At 41.9% G+C, this 16,322-nt stretch overlaps 2 protein-coding genes across 3 annotated transcripts; one reads left to right on the top strand and one right to left on the bottom strand.

Moving 5' to 3' along the window:
* Positions 1 to 227: 227 nt before the first annotated feature.
* On the top strand, positions 228 to 3,376 carry LOC136431042 (DNA ligase 1-like). 2 transcript variants are annotated; one of them, XM_066422234.1, is made up of 2 exons: positions 228 to 423; positions 1,130 to 3,376. In XM_066422234.1, exons 1-2 carry the CDS (start codon positions 333 to 335, stop codon positions 2,746 to 2,748), a joined length of 1,710 nt encoding a protein of 569 aa, XP_066278331.1. In that variant the 5' UTR covers positions 228 to 332; the 3' UTR covers positions 2,749 to 3,376. The 2 variants fall into 2 exon arrangements, with proteins under 2 accessions (XP_066278331.1, XP_066278332.1); XM_066422235.1 differs by having other exon boundaries at positions 231 to 423; positions 1,139 to 3,376.
* On the bottom strand, positions 2,974 to 15,840 carry LOC136431043 (putative aminopeptidase W07G4.4). The gene is made up of 15 exons (XM_066422237.1): positions 15,745 to 15,840; positions 14,480 to 14,615; positions 14,147 to 14,212; positions 12,578 to 12,660; positions 12,073 to 12,181; positions 11,560 to 11,684; positions 9,745 to 9,920; positions 9,336 to 9,421; positions 8,986 to 9,090; positions 6,226 to 6,301; positions 5,568 to 5,770; positions 5,109 to 5,166; positions 4,801 to 4,850; positions 4,326 to 4,457; positions 2,974 to 3,750 (listed from the first exon to the last, which is right to left on the bottom strand). The coding sequence occupies exons 1-15, from the start codon at positions 15,756 to 15,758 to the stop codon at positions 3,616 to 3,618; spliced, it is 1,554 nt and encodes a 517-aa protein (XP_066278334.1). The 5' UTR covers positions 15,759 to 15,840; the 3' UTR covers positions 2,974 to 3,615.
* Positions 15,841 to 16,322: the final 482 nt, after the last annotated feature.

Below are 16,322 nucleotides of genomic sequence, written 5' to 3'. Positions count from 1 at the left end.
GCGTTCTCATTGGTCACAAGTTTAATTTACTTGGGGACTTCATGATTCGTCAACATTAACGTTACTATTACCATTTTTCTCCGCTTTTTCAAATTTCACCGGTGAATGCTGAGATCATTTTCATAGAAATATTAATTGAGGATTTTAAAACGCTTAACGTTATGAAAAAATAAAAGACTCTTCCCAACGACACAAAAAATCATTTGATTCCCCACAAGCCTTTGCTTCATATGGTTTGCAGAAATTATCATGGTAATCTGTATGGTAGAATGTTAATGACGGTGTCATCCTGTTGTACTGTGAACTGTTTGCTGGAAGCAAGAGTCTGAGACATGTCTACCTCGTCAGGGTTTTTCGAGAACAGTCCGTGTTCTTCTTTGGCCGAAGGCGAGTGTGACGGGTCACTTCTCAACTTCAACCATGGTGAGATAACGTTAGATAGTTGTGACAACCCAATCGAATTACCTGGTCTCATGTTGTAGGTCGGCGGTGGTTGGAACACTTTTGTGTCGATGGAAATGTTGCTTTTAAATCGTTGTACCTTCTAAATTAACTGCGAGTTGCAAACGTTGAGAAAGAAAAAAATTGATGGAAATAAAAGCAATTTTGGCAGTGACTACTACAGATTTTTCTGAGCACGTATAGGTCTCCGTCCGGAGTTTTTTTCGATTTCTTGGCTGTCTTTGGCGAATGGACTATGGCATTTCCTTAAGTTAAGCACCATTATCCAGAAACATCTCCAGTGTTGCCTAATTTTGTTCACACGATAAATGTGGCAACAAGAGCATACTCTTGTACTTGGAAGAAATGTTGTTTTATTGGGCTAGATATCAGCTGCCGTCTCCTTCCTATATCACTCACAGCGACCTCCCAATCAGTGACAAATTATAGATTTCAGGGATGTGAGCATTTTCGAATATCATATCAAAAAAAGCGTTTATCATTCCCTTAGCAAGATTAACTAATGATGATACCATCTTGCTGCATATATAATAATTTCCACTTGTTACCTGAAAAGTAGGTGATTTTGAGCAGAAAACTTGTTTCACTTCGAGTGCAATTGTGAAAATGCTATTTGCCATCTCACGAGCCTGATCTCATGCAAATTCTTCTGTTACCAACCCCCCAGCCACCCCAGCATCAACCATTAGCCCCTCAGGAAGTGATCTTGCTCCGGGAGACTCTCCCTGCCAGCCTCACAACAATCATGACTCCACAGTCACTGACAACATAGACAAAGATTCTGTTGTAAAAGAACAGAGGGATCTTGGTCACCAAGGCAACTACAAGCCCTATGACACATCTGTGAGTGAGTCCTCACACGGAGGAGGGCTGCCTGTTTCAGACGTCCACACAAACCAACCCAGCACCATGCCTGGGCAGCCTGGTGTGGCAGGAACACAGGAGTACCGGCCGACTCCGATAGCAGAGCTGAAGAAGCGCCATGCCACCGGAGTTGATGTCAAGGTTCAGGAACATCTCAGCTCTGAATATGACCCTAATGTCACTTGGCCATCCACATCTATAGGCACAAGTGTATGGGCCCATTCAGCTTCAATCACTGATTTAGACATGAGTGACGCAAGGCAAGAACCAACTGTGAGCAAGTATTCACAGGCTTTTGAATATCATGGAACAGACATGGAGTATGATCCCATTGTGAATTACCGGTGTTCTACTTTTGCAAAACAACAGAAGAGGAACTTGCAGGACATCTCTGAGGATGTTGGGTCAGCACAGCCAGTCAGTAAAGAAAGGAAAATGGGTCAAGATCACCATACTTCATCAGACAATTCTCAGGACAATTCAGATCTCATAGAGGACACTGTGGCGGACAATCTAAGCAATAATGAGGATATAAAGCTTATAATGTCAGATTCAGCATCAGAGACAGACTTTAACAATAACGACCAGATAAACCTCAGAGGGTCTGACTCAGATCCGGCAATGTCAGAGACTGCAGCTGGCCTTCATCTTTCAAGGAGAGAAAATGAAATGTTGGAATCAGTGGAAAACAGCACTAAAAATATCGCAAAAAAAGTGAATTACAAACAAAATGCAGGTCAACAGCCTTCTAAGGTGAAAAGGTTGAAGAAAAAAAGAGTTCGGAATCTATTCCATGATAATGTATTAAAGTCGGGTTCAAAATTAGAAAGCACAGACAAAAACTTTTTGAAACAAAGTATATGTGTGAAACGTGTGTTTGATGAGAAGGCTCCTTCTCACTGTTTGCCACAGGAGAGAGAGAAAGACGTCTCTATTATTGACTTGGTCTCTGAAGACATGTCAGACTGGGAAGAGAACAAATTAGAAAGCACAGACAAAAACTATTTGAAACCAAGTATATGTGTGAAACGTGGGTTTGATGAGGAGGCTCCTTCTCACCGTTTGCCACAGGAGAAAGAGAAAGACGACTCTATTATTGACTTGGTCTCTGAAGACATGTCAGACTGGGAAGAGAACAAATTGAGGAATGCCAGCAGTACATCAGATGAGTATAACGCAGTGTACAGCTACTTGGTGAAAGAGGAAAGGAAGAGAATGAAATACCTAAAACATTCAGTAACACAAACAAAGGGTGGAATCATCAAAATCTCAGATAGTTATAATCCTAAACTTGCTGAAAATATGGATTGGATAAAAACTAAAAAAACACATGAAAACAGAAAAGAGTTTTCAGTAAAGGATAAAGGGAAGTCACGTTACAGCAGCTATTCATACTCTGTGCCTCAAAACTCAATGTCATAATATGACCTTACTTTTTCATACTCAGAGAGTGATTCGTCCTATGAGGAAGAGGAAGGAATGATCACACTCTATGTCAGCAGCAGCTCAACATAGATGAGTTCCAAATACTATCATGCTTGCCCTGCACAGAAGTCTGCACTGTACTATCACTATTTACCTGTGCAGATGGTAACATCAATGAAATTTGTAGTGAGATAAGTCTCCATCTCATCAATTTGAAAAGTCTTTGCAGAGTCAAGTGTATGCTTTATTTTTTCACTCTCAATAGTTCCATTACATTTTACCATAGTAATATTTATTGATATTGCAATGACCAATCATTAATTAAACAGTTAAGCACTCAGGCACATGAATCATCTCCAGCCAGAATTATTTCATGTTAACTGGAACTCCACAATCTATATAACTATGGTCCAGTGATGAGAAAACTAGTCATACATCCATCATAATTATCCTCCTGTGTTTGCAGAACTTTGCCACATTTCCAGCCATTACAATCCAGAATGTTTAGACATGCTTGTAGGTAGTCATGAAACTAGAATATTCAGGTAGCAGATGATCCCAGAAATGTAACTTTAATATTTATTTATTAATTTTTAACTATAATAAAGCATAACAACATCATCAAGCATACCAGCCTCATCCTTCATTGTTTGATTGGAGCAAACATTGCATTGCCAAATCCTGTTACACCTGCTGATGTATTTCACTGGCATCTTAAACAGTAGCAAAGGACTGGTCTGAACATGTAGTTTGCTGGCACATTTATATGCCTGTGCAACATCTTGATACAGATTAAAGCAGATTTCTGGTCCCTAAGGTTCTCCCCAGCATCGTCCCTGCTGCTCCTGAGCCTGGTGTTCCGCCTCACAGCCGGGGGTAGATGTACTTGGCTGCCATAGCGATGATGGGCGCGCCGGTGGGGATACCTGGGAAGGGTCCGGAGGATCCGGCGATGTCCATGTGAGAGTAGGGCAGGGGGTTGGCCGAGTCACAGCCATGCTGGAGGGGGAACATTCAGGCAATTAAGTAACAGCTCACTTGTACTAGGGACATTTCTATGTTTTTATATCTCAATTGGCAGACTGAGCAGCAGAAAGGACAATAAGCTTCGGCAGTAAATTTGTAGATGATTATTAATAAAGCTTTTCTCTATTATATAGTTCTATTAATCCTTAATGTACACAATGAAAATGTTTGGAAACAGAAGGACTTGTAGCTCAGGTGAAATCATTCAAAGAGTGCAAGCTCACCATCCACAAACCAACCTACCCATTCTGATAAAAACACAACCTCGTCGTCAGAGGCACGCTAGACATCCACATGATATCATAGACATGACCCTGGTATAGTTTTAACTTATTTCTTTTGTTAATTTTGTTTAGTTTTGATAATGTACAATTTGGTTAAATCATTCATATTATCAAGTTTCGGGGGGATGCCAACGAAAAGCCACATAGGCTTGAACATGTTCAAATATTCATTAACGGCTATAGCCTATACAGGACAAAAAACATGAAGGGGGGCAGACGTCTAGTTCAACATATGCAAATAAACAAAAAACATTAAACCCTGACCTTGTCCAGTCCGGAGGATCGCATCATGAAGGCGGCGGGGAACTGGTGACCGCGGGGCGTCGCGGAGGACGGCTGGTTGTTGCACTGCAGGACGTCCTCGTACTCAGACGGAGCACGGACAAAGTCAAAGTCCTGACATGAGCAAATGTAAACTTGGTTTAATGATGAACCTACCTTCACTCTTACTAGACAAATAGTCTTTTATGTTTACTACATTGTACAAAGTGTGTGAAAATGTTGTAAAGATATGAGGACGGACTCTACGGACATGGATGTAAGACTTAAAACATCACTGTGTCAAAAACAGGTAGATGCTGTAATTCAACAAAGAACCACCTTGGCAAGCCACTTTACAACTCTTTGGCTGACTCTACATAACTTCATAATTTCTGTTTACATATTTCTATTCATCATCTTTTTCTTACTTGAATCCAATGTTTAACTACACACTCATTTGTGCAATGACATAACATACCTCCCTACGCAGAGTGGAGATCTCAAATGGGTCAGCAAACTCATGGCCAACTACAGAAGAGGAAATAAAAAATAGCAGGGAAAACAACTGTTATAACACATGCTGGTGAATGTTGGGAATAACTGTGGAGCCCAAAGTGGAAAGGGACTGAAAACTTTGAGCATAGATGTACATTGTATGTATCCACATATCAGTATCTGATACCTAGTTAATGAAAGCCCTAGAAATATTTTGTATACATAAACCCAAAACATATACCTAAAAGGCCATCAAAATTAGTTAAGAACAAAAGGGAACGCCAAACTAACCCTGCTGCATCTGTTGGGCTGTCTGCAGCTTTCGGGCAGGGCCGTTGTCCATGATGATCTGAGGAGGAGAGACAGATACATGACACAACGCAAGCAAGCAAGGAGGTTATATTCGACTGAAGTAAAACATTTCACCATGGAGGTTCTAGTGACCTTGGTTTCACATACTAATGTTTCTACATTCCCTGTAAGTAAGACATCTACAACTGCTGATCAACTAACATAGTAAGAACATTTTTTAACATTTTAAGAAGTCTAGTTTACTAACTTGGCTTTATGAATGGCATTATTGCATTAATGTTTACTTAGTGTTGTACTGTATAAACATTATATGATATATATGGATTCCTATACAGATGTACATCATTACTGAAAAACAATTTTGTCATCTGAAGTTATTAGTATTCCTTTAAGAAATCCATGATTATGATGATAATTCTACCATATAAACATCCTTACAGAGTAGTTGGGTCCCATGGCGCGGATGGCGTGGCCCGTCAGGGTTGCTATGGTGAAGAGCTCGGGGTTGGTCTCCTTCAGCGCACGTTCCTTCATCTCACACAGAGGGTCCGTCATCGCCATCCGCCCCTCCGCGTCGGTGTTCCCCACGCGGACACGCACCCCCGCACGGGACGTGATCAGCTCATCTGCCACGTAGCTGTCTGTAAAATAAAGACATTTGGGCCACACATAGTACCTGGACTTGTATGTGACACACACTGGAGACCCACAAGTTTATGTTAAAGTGTGTGGAGAAAATAGTCTCTAGTTTTGTGAAAGGATGTTTTTGACAGTTTTGTCACAATTGCCACTGTATATTCTCTGTAGTATTTTTACAAAGGGCAGAGATTAATCCAGGGTGTGAGCATTGTGACATGCTGTTGACCATCTGTCAGAAGTGAGAATAGGATAATGCAAGAGCTTTAACCTTGGGGTATTGGCCCAAGTCATCCTTGCACATGAGCTTTTGCCTTGCCTTAGCTTTGAAATGCAGAAATGACTCCAGATGGTCAGCTTGCAAAGGAGACATAACAGGGACAGAGAAAACAATGTGTTTCCATTCCATGTGAGAAGAAACTTTAAGTTAACAACATAGAGTTTGAACCCTGTGACGTACCTGCCCCCACACTGTTCCTCACCATGGCCAGCATACCCAGCACCCGCAGCTTCTTGGGACGGAACGCATTCAGGACCTAACAAAGAAGTTGACTTATTGTCAATGTCTATACCTCACTAGACACATGGTCATATGAAGTTTTGGTATACCTAGCCACTAGCAGTACACTAAGAACAGACATTTTGGTATAAAACCTGGTGTTCTCAGTCCTATCGTTAGTCACTGACGAAAGACAGTGGATACTGTCTGAAACGTCTGACTGTTTCAAAATCTTATCCAGTTGCTTGAGTAATTATTTTTGGCGTATCTTATTACCTGGATGTCTAACCTTCATCAACGTATCAAGGATCAATACGGTAAGTTTTGCCTAAGCTCAGTGAGGGATCTGGAGAACACCAGCAGGAAGATTGTGGACTACCGGAACCATCTACGCTTCAGTTTGCGGTGCCTCAAGGTAAGTGTCACTCCTGTCAGTTTACGCCCTTCTAGCAACATCACCCGGGAAGAACAAACTGCGCTCAAGGATTTGGCCACTAATCAAGACATAGTGATCCTTCCCGCGGACAAGGGCAGATGCACAGTAGTCTTAGACAGAGAACAGTATGACAGAAAAGTTCAAGACCTATTAGGGGACAAAGACACATACAGGCCCTTGAAAAAGAACCCCACAAACAAGTTCAAAAAGGAAATCCATAAAGCTCTCGAGAAATTGAAAGATGACGAGTTTCTGGACCAGGCCACCTATTTCAAGCTCAATCCCAATACAGAACAACCCCCAGCATTCTACGGCCTTCCCAAAATCCACAAACCCGGTGTCCCTCTACGACCCATAGTATCCGGTATAGGATCTGTCACTTATAACCTAGCAGGTCATCTGGCTAAGATCTTGGGACCGTTGGTGGGAAAGTCTCAACACCATGTACAGAATAGTGCAGACTTCGTCCAAAAAATCAAAGACATCACTGTAGCAGAAGATGAAATCATCACTTCATATGATGTGTGCTCGCTTTTCACTTGCATACCCCCTAAGGAGGCAGTATCAGTAGTTAGGGAAGCCTTGGAGGCCGACGACACACTTGCAGACAGAACCAAACTCTCCGTGGACCACATATGTGAACTGCTAGAACTCTGCCTAGGGTGCACTTATTTCACTTATAAACAACAGTTTTTCCAGCAAGTGCACGGCTGTGCTATGGGATCACCGGTATCGCCCATTGTTGTGAACCTGTATATGGAGAAGTTTGAGAACAAAGCCCTCAGTACTTTCAATGGCCCTCCCCCAGCAAACTGGTTTCGCTATGTAGACGACACTTGGTGTAGGCTAAAGAAGAGAGTAGCTGATGACTTCTTTGACCATATTAACCAGGTAGATGACAACATCAAGTTCACACAGGAGTCGTGTCAAAACAACATGCTCCCCTTCTTAGACACCAAAACCATCATAGAGAAGGATGGCAACCTTCAGTTCGAAGTGTACAGGAAACCGACCCACACTGATCAATATCTTGCCTTTGATTCCCATCACCCTTTGGAACACAAACTAGCAGTGATTAAAACTCTCTTCCATCGAGCAGACAATGTCATTACCTCAGACGAAGCAAAAACAGAAGAACACAGACATCTCCGTGTGGCTTTAGCCAAGTGTGGCTACCAAAATTGGACCTTCAACAAGGCCCTCAAACCTTCTGACCAGTCTAAGAAAACACTCAAGTGCAGACCATTGACCAACAGAAACAAGGTCAACATTACCATTCCCTACGTCCAAGGAGTATCGGAAAAACTCAGACGTATCTTCCAAAACTTCAACATTGCCACTAACTTCAAACCTCACTCAACTCTCAGGCAGAAACTAGTCCATCCAAAAGACAGGCCTGAAAAAGGCATCAAAGCCAATGTCATCTACAAACTGAAATGTGAGGAACCGAACTGCAATAACATGTACATTGGGGAGACAAGTCGACCACTAAAAGAAAGGTACAAGGAACATTGCAGAAAGAGCGCTAACCGCTACTCCTCTGCCATTTACCACCATCTAAAACACAACCAGGGACACTCATTCAATTTCGAATCCACGGACATCCTAGATCGTGAAGAACGCTGGTTCGAACGGGGAATTAGAGAAGCAATATATGAGAGGATGTACAACCCCGCCCTCAACAGGAAAGGGGGTCTACGCGTTCAACTTTCAGGCACCTGGGATAATGCACTGCCCACCACCCCCCACCCCCGGACAAGCAACATTTAGTTACTGTACTAGAACAACAGTAGCTAATTGAACTATTGGCATAACTTTGTCTTGAATTAATCTTCTTTTTGAAGACTACTTCAAGACATCCTAAATTGTCTTTACCTCATTAACATATCTATTCAGAGTTTTGGTATAAAACCTGGTGTTCTCAGTCCTATCGTTAGTCACTGACGAAAGACAGTGGATACTGTCTGAAACGTCTGACTGTTTCAAAATCTTATCCAGTTGCTTGAGTAATTATTTTTGGCGTATCTTATTACCTGGATGTCTAGCCTTCATCAACCTCTAAGTCAAACCTGGATTCAGCAACCACTCAAGGCACTGAGGAAAAAGGTTGTTGAGGACAGGTTAGCTATGTGAAAATGGACAGGGCTGTCTTAATGTGGCTTGTGCCAGGCGGTTGCCCAACCAGGATTGACTGTATTTAAAAATGTAGACCCCAATAACAGAAGAATTCTAGAGCCCTGAAACAATGTTAACCCAGTCACAAAGTTGTCTGAGCTGTAGTGTACCTGGAAGAAGCCTGCCACAGCGGCGGCCCCACACTTGTCCCTGTGCATGCCTGCCATCACTCCCCCGGCCTTGATATCTGCACCACCTGTGTCATATGTGATGCCCTGAAACACACACAATACACAACATCAGGGTATAGGGCAGTTTGGCTGCACCTAAAGTCAAAGTTATTACATTGTATTTGATACTACTGATGTGGCAAAGTGGTCAAGGGACTCCTGTATCAGAAAATTGTTGTGTGGTGGCGTTGATATAAGTTTGTATTTTGAGTGCACCACCACTACATCTGTATTGCCAGCTTACTTGAATATAAAATATAAAATGAAAAAAACAGGCCCTGTATAGTTACCTTCCCCACCAGCAGCAGCGTCTTGTCCACCTCCCCCTCGCCGGTGTACTCCAGGTGGATAACTCGCCCGTGGTGACGGGGCACGGCTGGAAATATTCACCAATGATTACTAGGTAATCTATTATACAGAAAAACAAGCCTTTCTATATGTACAATAAGGAAATTATGTTTCTTCTACAATACAACAAACTGCTTAACTACAAAATATGAATAAAATCTATTTGACGAAGCAAAATACTTCATGCTAATTTCAAAAGTCAGAACAGCTAACCAATGAATAAGTTTAACAAAAACATGCTTCACATTGATACTTAAATCTGACACTTCTGTTGCAGAGACATTAGGACTTGGCACAGTTGTGTTCTCTTAGTCCTAGGACATTTCTCCAGATACATGTAGGTCACAATACCTCTGGCACAGCGGTTGACTGCGGCCAAGAGAGGGTATTTCTCCACCAACTCATCCTGGTTAGAGGTCACGCTCATCTTGATGGGAGTGTCCTTGAACTTCTCCTGCAGGTACTCCACCACCCGCTGTGCCGCCATGCGCTCTGGGTCCGAGCCCCCAATGTCACGCGCAACAATCCTGGACAGGGTATGAAGGAGATTAGATGACAAACACATTTGTTAGCAGACGCACAATGCTCCACTCAATTAATTTCCTACTGGTTGTCCTTCATACATAGATATGCCAAAGTTAGGTAAAAATAGCTGCAGCAATGACACCGTTAGTTGATTGGACTGCTGGTCTTTGTCATTCAATCAGTCATATGGCACAACTTAACATGACCACCCATATCGAGCTATATACTAGAGTTATAAAATGATATCAACAGAGAGATAGTCCACAGACAGCTCCTCTTGCAGATTTCACAGGTAGGCCATGGAACACGAATTGGCGCAATTCGAGACACGAATTGCGCCACGTAGAGGCGCAAGTCGTGGCGCGCAAAGCGCCACCAGGGGGCTAAACTCGAGATCTCGAATTCGTCCACGCGGAAGCGGTAGCGCGAAGCCTAATACAAAACCGGCACTGACATGGCTCGCATAGCGCCACCAGGTGGCTCAACTCGAGATCTCGAATTCGTCCACCCGGAAGGGACAACGCGAAGCCAGCAATGTACTGACATCATGAGTTACGTAACTACATGTATATGTCCAACCAGCGGTGGCAGCGAAGCGCATATTTACGAAACACGGACCCGAGTATCGTCTTGCGATTTAGCCATTCTTTTAAAATTAACTTATGATATATTGTAGTCAGCTACTCGTAATACAAAACACGCACAGAGCAAGGAGTAAATGTATTCGTCCAACCAGAGGTGGAGCGAAGTGCATATTTACGAATTCTGTTGAATATTTAACTTATCGTGTAGCAATTTCAGCCAGCAATTGTTGCTTTGTTTATAATCGTTTATGTCAATAACATTCTGTTTAATTTGCTGTTACAGGACCTGGTTACGGGGCTGATAATAATAATAAATTTATACAAGTGCATTGTAACAAAATAGTGGCAAGAATGGGATAGTGTGTGTTCTAAGTACTAGTATTAGTAACATTCTTAATTTCTTTGCTCCAGTTTCAGAATCGAAATTGTACAAATAATACATCCTTTATTCACGACCATGGCATAGGTTTCCTGCTGAAGCTACTTTACTCACGGCAGATAGAATTAGTTCAACAAAGCGAACATTACACTAAAGTCGGGGTCTGATAAATCAGACTAAAACTACGTAGACATTCACCACAACAAACAACAAAATGGCGACCATGAAAATATGATGCTATCCCAGGAATCATTGCAGTTCTTACGAGCCGACTATTTCCGAAAACATCCGAGATTTTACGACGAACATGTTCCAAAAGTAATAATTATCAATATCTTGCTGACTGCACATAGAACATCAAAACATACTATAGCAACACAATATCGTTATATATTTTTAGCAGTTTTTTTAACAATGTTTTTCTACAATCGCTTTATTTTTTAACTTACCTGACGACCTTTGTCAATTTCGTTAACATTTGATATGCTTCCGCGCGGACGAATTCGAGATCTCGAGTTTAGCCCCCTGGTGGCGCTTTGCGCGCCACGAATTGCGCCTCTACGTGGCGCAATTCGTGTCTCGAATTGCGCCAATTCGTGTTCCAGAGCCTACCTCGATTTCAACCTAATCACAGCCTTCAGTGTTTGATAAGTAGAAGATGTGTGTGATTTTTCCCACCTTCCACTCTCCAATGCCTCAGTCCTTTTTGCTATCTTGTTGGCGGCCTCTTCGGTGGCGGCCCACACCCCAAGCTGACGGACCTTGGTGGCACGGTCCGGAACATCCTGGCGGATCTCCATAGGCTACATCACAGAAATAATCTGATCAAAAACACTAACAAATCATCTTAATGCTGGAGACGTAAACATAATTAAGATTGGAAGAGATTAAGAATTTTTTCTTACTATTAACCGAATCAATCAATGATGAGTCTAAGGCATTTCTACTGCCATTCTGACCAAGCTAAACCCTCCCGCTTCAGGTGTCACTGTTTTTTCCAACAACTAAGTTATTAGATCACAACAGTCCAAGTTACTGTAAGTTAGTAGCCTGGGAACCATCCTTTTTACTTCGCTCTCTCATTTGCTCCCATAGCCAATGCTAAAAAGGATGGCACGCACACTTGTGCTAAGTTAGTACTGTACGTACAAAGTCCAAATGATAGTGCACCAAGTATAACCCTGTACTCACCACATACAAAGCGTGCAGCGCCCCCCATACGGCAACACCACGCGGATGTTCATAAGCAAAATGGGCAGGGCACACCAACAGAGGGGACTTACATCCAGCCTTCAGGGCCCTGAGAAAACATAAACACTCAAACAGCTGTATATATATCTCAACCTGCATTACCATCTTTAGTAGCCTGGATGCCATCTGATACACTCGCTACCCTGATTTTTTTCAGGGTAGCGAGTGTAGGAGCCCCAGTAGTAATTAGATGGCACCCAGGCTACATCTTTAGGTACAACGCAGCAAGTAACATTACAACAAACAATTTGATCAAATACAGGTGTAAGCCCTGTATATAGAACTACAAGCATTGCTATCTTCTGTGCATCAATAGTAGTTGCTACCAAAATGTATTCCAGTCTTCCAGACTTATATAATTCAAATCTTGCATCTTTTTTTAACTCCCTTTACAAATTTGATGCATAAATTACGGCAGGGACTGGGTCCATCATCGTTCACCCACCTCTGCATGCCTTTATTTGCTGCATCATAGAACCTGCGGACATCATCAATGTCGCGTGTCACTGGGCCAGTACAGGCATAGATCTGGAGGGTAAAGAATGCATCAGTCTCTTATATACAACATTATGTTATTCGTTGGCACAACAGAAAAGTAGTCCAACACATTTTCCAAAAGAAAACACACAGAAACTAGAAAGGCCGTCATTTGCCCCTGAGCAAATACAGCATGTTTAGCCATACTCCTCCCCATGCAAGAAGTGGGATGTCCCAAAATAACACCTGGGCAAATCGAAATATTAACAGCATGTAGAAAGGCAACATTTGCGAGAGCATTATACTTCGACAATCTCCCTCCTGATGCATAAATGGACTGTTCCAAAATCACCCGTGCAAAACAATTCTCTCTACAAGTTCTGCGAGACCCCAAGAGCTTCTTACTGCAAAGGCTTGCGTGTGTTCCTGCGATATGACCTCAGGTGACCTAAATAGAACAGTGTTCTTTGGCCAGTAGCAAATGGAACACGGGGATCCTTAGATAGAACATGGATTCCTTGGCCAGCAGCAAATAGAACATGGAACGTGGATACCACTTTTGGCCTGTTTTTGGTCTGAAAATGGGTCCAAAAATCCCCAAAATGAAGCATTCTGAAGTGATGTACACCAGAAATGTGATTGAAGTCCTGTAGGGACATGTTCAAGGCACCCTTGTACCGAATTTCAGGTCACTTGCTTACAAAACCAGGGCACAGGAGCCCAAAATATAAAAATTGTCTAAAATGCCCCAAAAAACCTCCATAAAAATGTTTTTAAGGCCTGTTTCGAAAGAAATGAAAAATCGCATGAGGGGATTTGCCATCTTTACCTACATGCCAAATTTCAGGTCGTTTGGCTCAAAACTGACGGAGTAGATTCCATTTGAAGATTTGGCAGGAGAAGAAGAAGAACGTGAACAAAAACAATATGTTGAGCCATACTAGGTATGGCTAAACATAATTAACATATCAATGGTGGTACAATTTCTTGTGTGTACATTCGTTCAACATTCTAACCCAACTGTTCTGTACCAACACTAAACAGTTCAGAAAATGTATAAAGGGATGCAGGGCTCGAAATAGTGGGTGCATGTGCACCTGTGTGCACCCAAAATTGGAGCTGTGCACCTAATTTTTGACTGTGGGTGCACCAATGCACCTAGATATTTTTGTACGCTATAGGGTAAAGGTACTATCGTACACTAGTATACAGAATATTCTTGAAATGTAGCTATCAGAAAAAGTGATACAACCTTTTGTTGCGCTGTATTTGATGTATTACTTGTTTGAAATTCTGAAGTTAGCTATTGAATTAAAGATTGAAGTTCTTAAGAGAGGCAGTAGCGTTAAACCTTATAATCAAGCTTTGCTGACATTCAACTTTATTTCATGTAGTGCACCCAAAATTCTATCTGTGCACCTAATTTTTTGGGTTGGGTGCACCAGTGCACCTATATCCAAAAATGAATTTCAAGCCCTGGAATGTAAAGGTTTATTGCAGGTGCATGCTGCTATGAAACAGTTTAATATTTCCTTACCAGCCTCTTGGCAGGCAGGCTGGGGAGAGGGATGACGACAGCCAGACCATCCGCACCGCTGTCAACCTGGTCAATGTGACAAGGAGACGAAAACCTGTCAAAACTCAACACTCAGTGTCATTGAAAGTTGTTTTCTTCAGCAAACCTTCTATAATCATGAAATTGCAGAGTAGAAGACGTCTGGAAACCACGCATAATCCAACTTTCTTTAGTCAAAAATTGTAGAGTAGCAGAAATCATTAGTCATGAAGCCATGGACTATCCAACATGGTACCAAGTCACTGAAGTGCATTTAAACAAAATATCATCTTCACAACTTCCAACTGCTCCCACCTCCTTGTAAGTCTGGATAGCCTCCTTCAGGACTTCCAGACTGCCGTCCAGTTTGGAGGGGTCATCTGTGACCAGCACGATTCCGTCCCACTGGCTGCCGGTCAGCTCAGTTGTGGGCACAGTTGGACAGGGAGTACTGTGTGGTGATAGTGGGGAGTGTCTGAGACTCACAAACATTGGCACTAGACAGTTAAGTGTTCCAATTCAATCCTACATTTGTACTTAAAGGATGTGATGAAAATTCCACTGTGTATCTATCTATCTAGTATCATACTCTGCAGAGTTAGAGGGAAAACAAAGTTCGCCCTCGAGTGTGTCCTGTCATACATTGTAACAATCAGGTCCTCTTCACAATTGCTCTGATGATCTGGAATGTTTTTGACCAGAATCACTTGTAAAAAATCGAAATTACATTAAAACAGCATCTGTGTTATGATGGCCAAAGTTCCAACACTTCTAACAGGTGGCCCACACCTGTATTTGACTACAGGCTAAGTAGTTTGCTTAATACCTCAGCCATTTGTTTGTAAAATCCATTGTTTAAACTTTTAAGTGTTGTGTCTACAGTCTGATGTTACATGTATATGGAACTGCCCTGCCTTTTACAAATAAATTTCAAGGCTGGAGTTTACTTATTAAGGTACTGTTACTGGCATTCCACATGGAAAATAGTTCATTTTATAAAGAATGTGAGCAGGTACGGTCATGTAAAATGATTAGTAACGTTACATGAATGGAGCAGTCAAATTCTTTAAAAAAATAAGGAAAACTGCAGATATTGGTATGTAAGATCTTCACATTTTTTGAAAGTTTCTGCCTGGCAGAAAAAAAATTTAGTAGATAAAGAGAACAAAGGACAGGCAAGTTTTAGTTGGGTGGCCTTTGTGTTATGCCTGACGGAACCTTGACGTCACAAGTCACAAGGTGCGTGAAGATAACATTGAATCCGAAAAAAGTTGAAGAAGAGCTTCTGATTTCCGATACTGCCAGAAAACTAACTCGAACCTTCTAAGGAAGTTCTGGTGACTTTAACTAACGGTACGTCCACAAGATCAAGATCAACTAACCGGATATAGCCACACCGTTAGTATGGGATACAAAATGCTACGTTATTCTGCACAAGATGGCAAGACTAACGTCGCAGAAGCCACCATTTCGTCACAAGTACTTAAAGTAAGAATTGCAGATTCAACTTGACCGATTAAATGCCATTTTAGCCCTAACATCTGGCACGAATTCAGACTGACTCTAGATCACATGTTTACCTCGTGGCCGCCATGTTGGAAGAGAACGCCACGCCCCCTGACCCGGGGTCACCGCGGACATCAGCCAATCACAGTCCGCAGACAAACTTTCTCCAACCTGTGAAGTTTCTGAACTCTTCCTTTTAATCTTCAAGCAGATCCTACGGTGGCAGCGGATAGTATCCATTGGCTAAACAATTTCCATTGAGAACTAACGTTACTCCTGAGGACATGCATATACTATATTGATATGCATATAACGTTACTGTATTGATGCAACATTTTAATCCTAACGTTATATGTATGATGTATGATCCAATTCAATGCAAACAATATCCATTGGAAGCCCAGCTATGACATAACATTCACTATGTGATATGAAAACGAGATTGGACTTAGAAATACACAAGATTACAAAATTGAGACATAACAACATAGAGTCGATTCCACATTACCGAGAGGGTGTTTGTTGCCTTTTGTTCTAACATTTGTAAAACCTTTGTAACAATCTAAGGGAGATAAGTGACTGTTTAGAACAATTTCCAACATTCATGTGATGTTCTAAATAGTTTCTGCTGTGTTCCAACATGTAAGACAAA

Source organism: Branchiostoma lanceolatum, chromosome 3 (genome assembly GCF_035083965.1).
Source record: "Branchiostoma lanceolatum isolate klBraLanc5 chromosome 3, klBraLanc5.hap2, whole genome shotgun sequence".
Classification (NCBI taxonomy): Eukaryota; Metazoa; Chordata; class Leptocardii; order Amphioxiformes; family Branchiostomatidae; genus Branchiostoma; species Branchiostoma lanceolatum.
The sequence above is the reverse complement of the archived record's forward strand: the minus strand, read 5'-3'. Positions and strand labels throughout refer to the sequence as shown.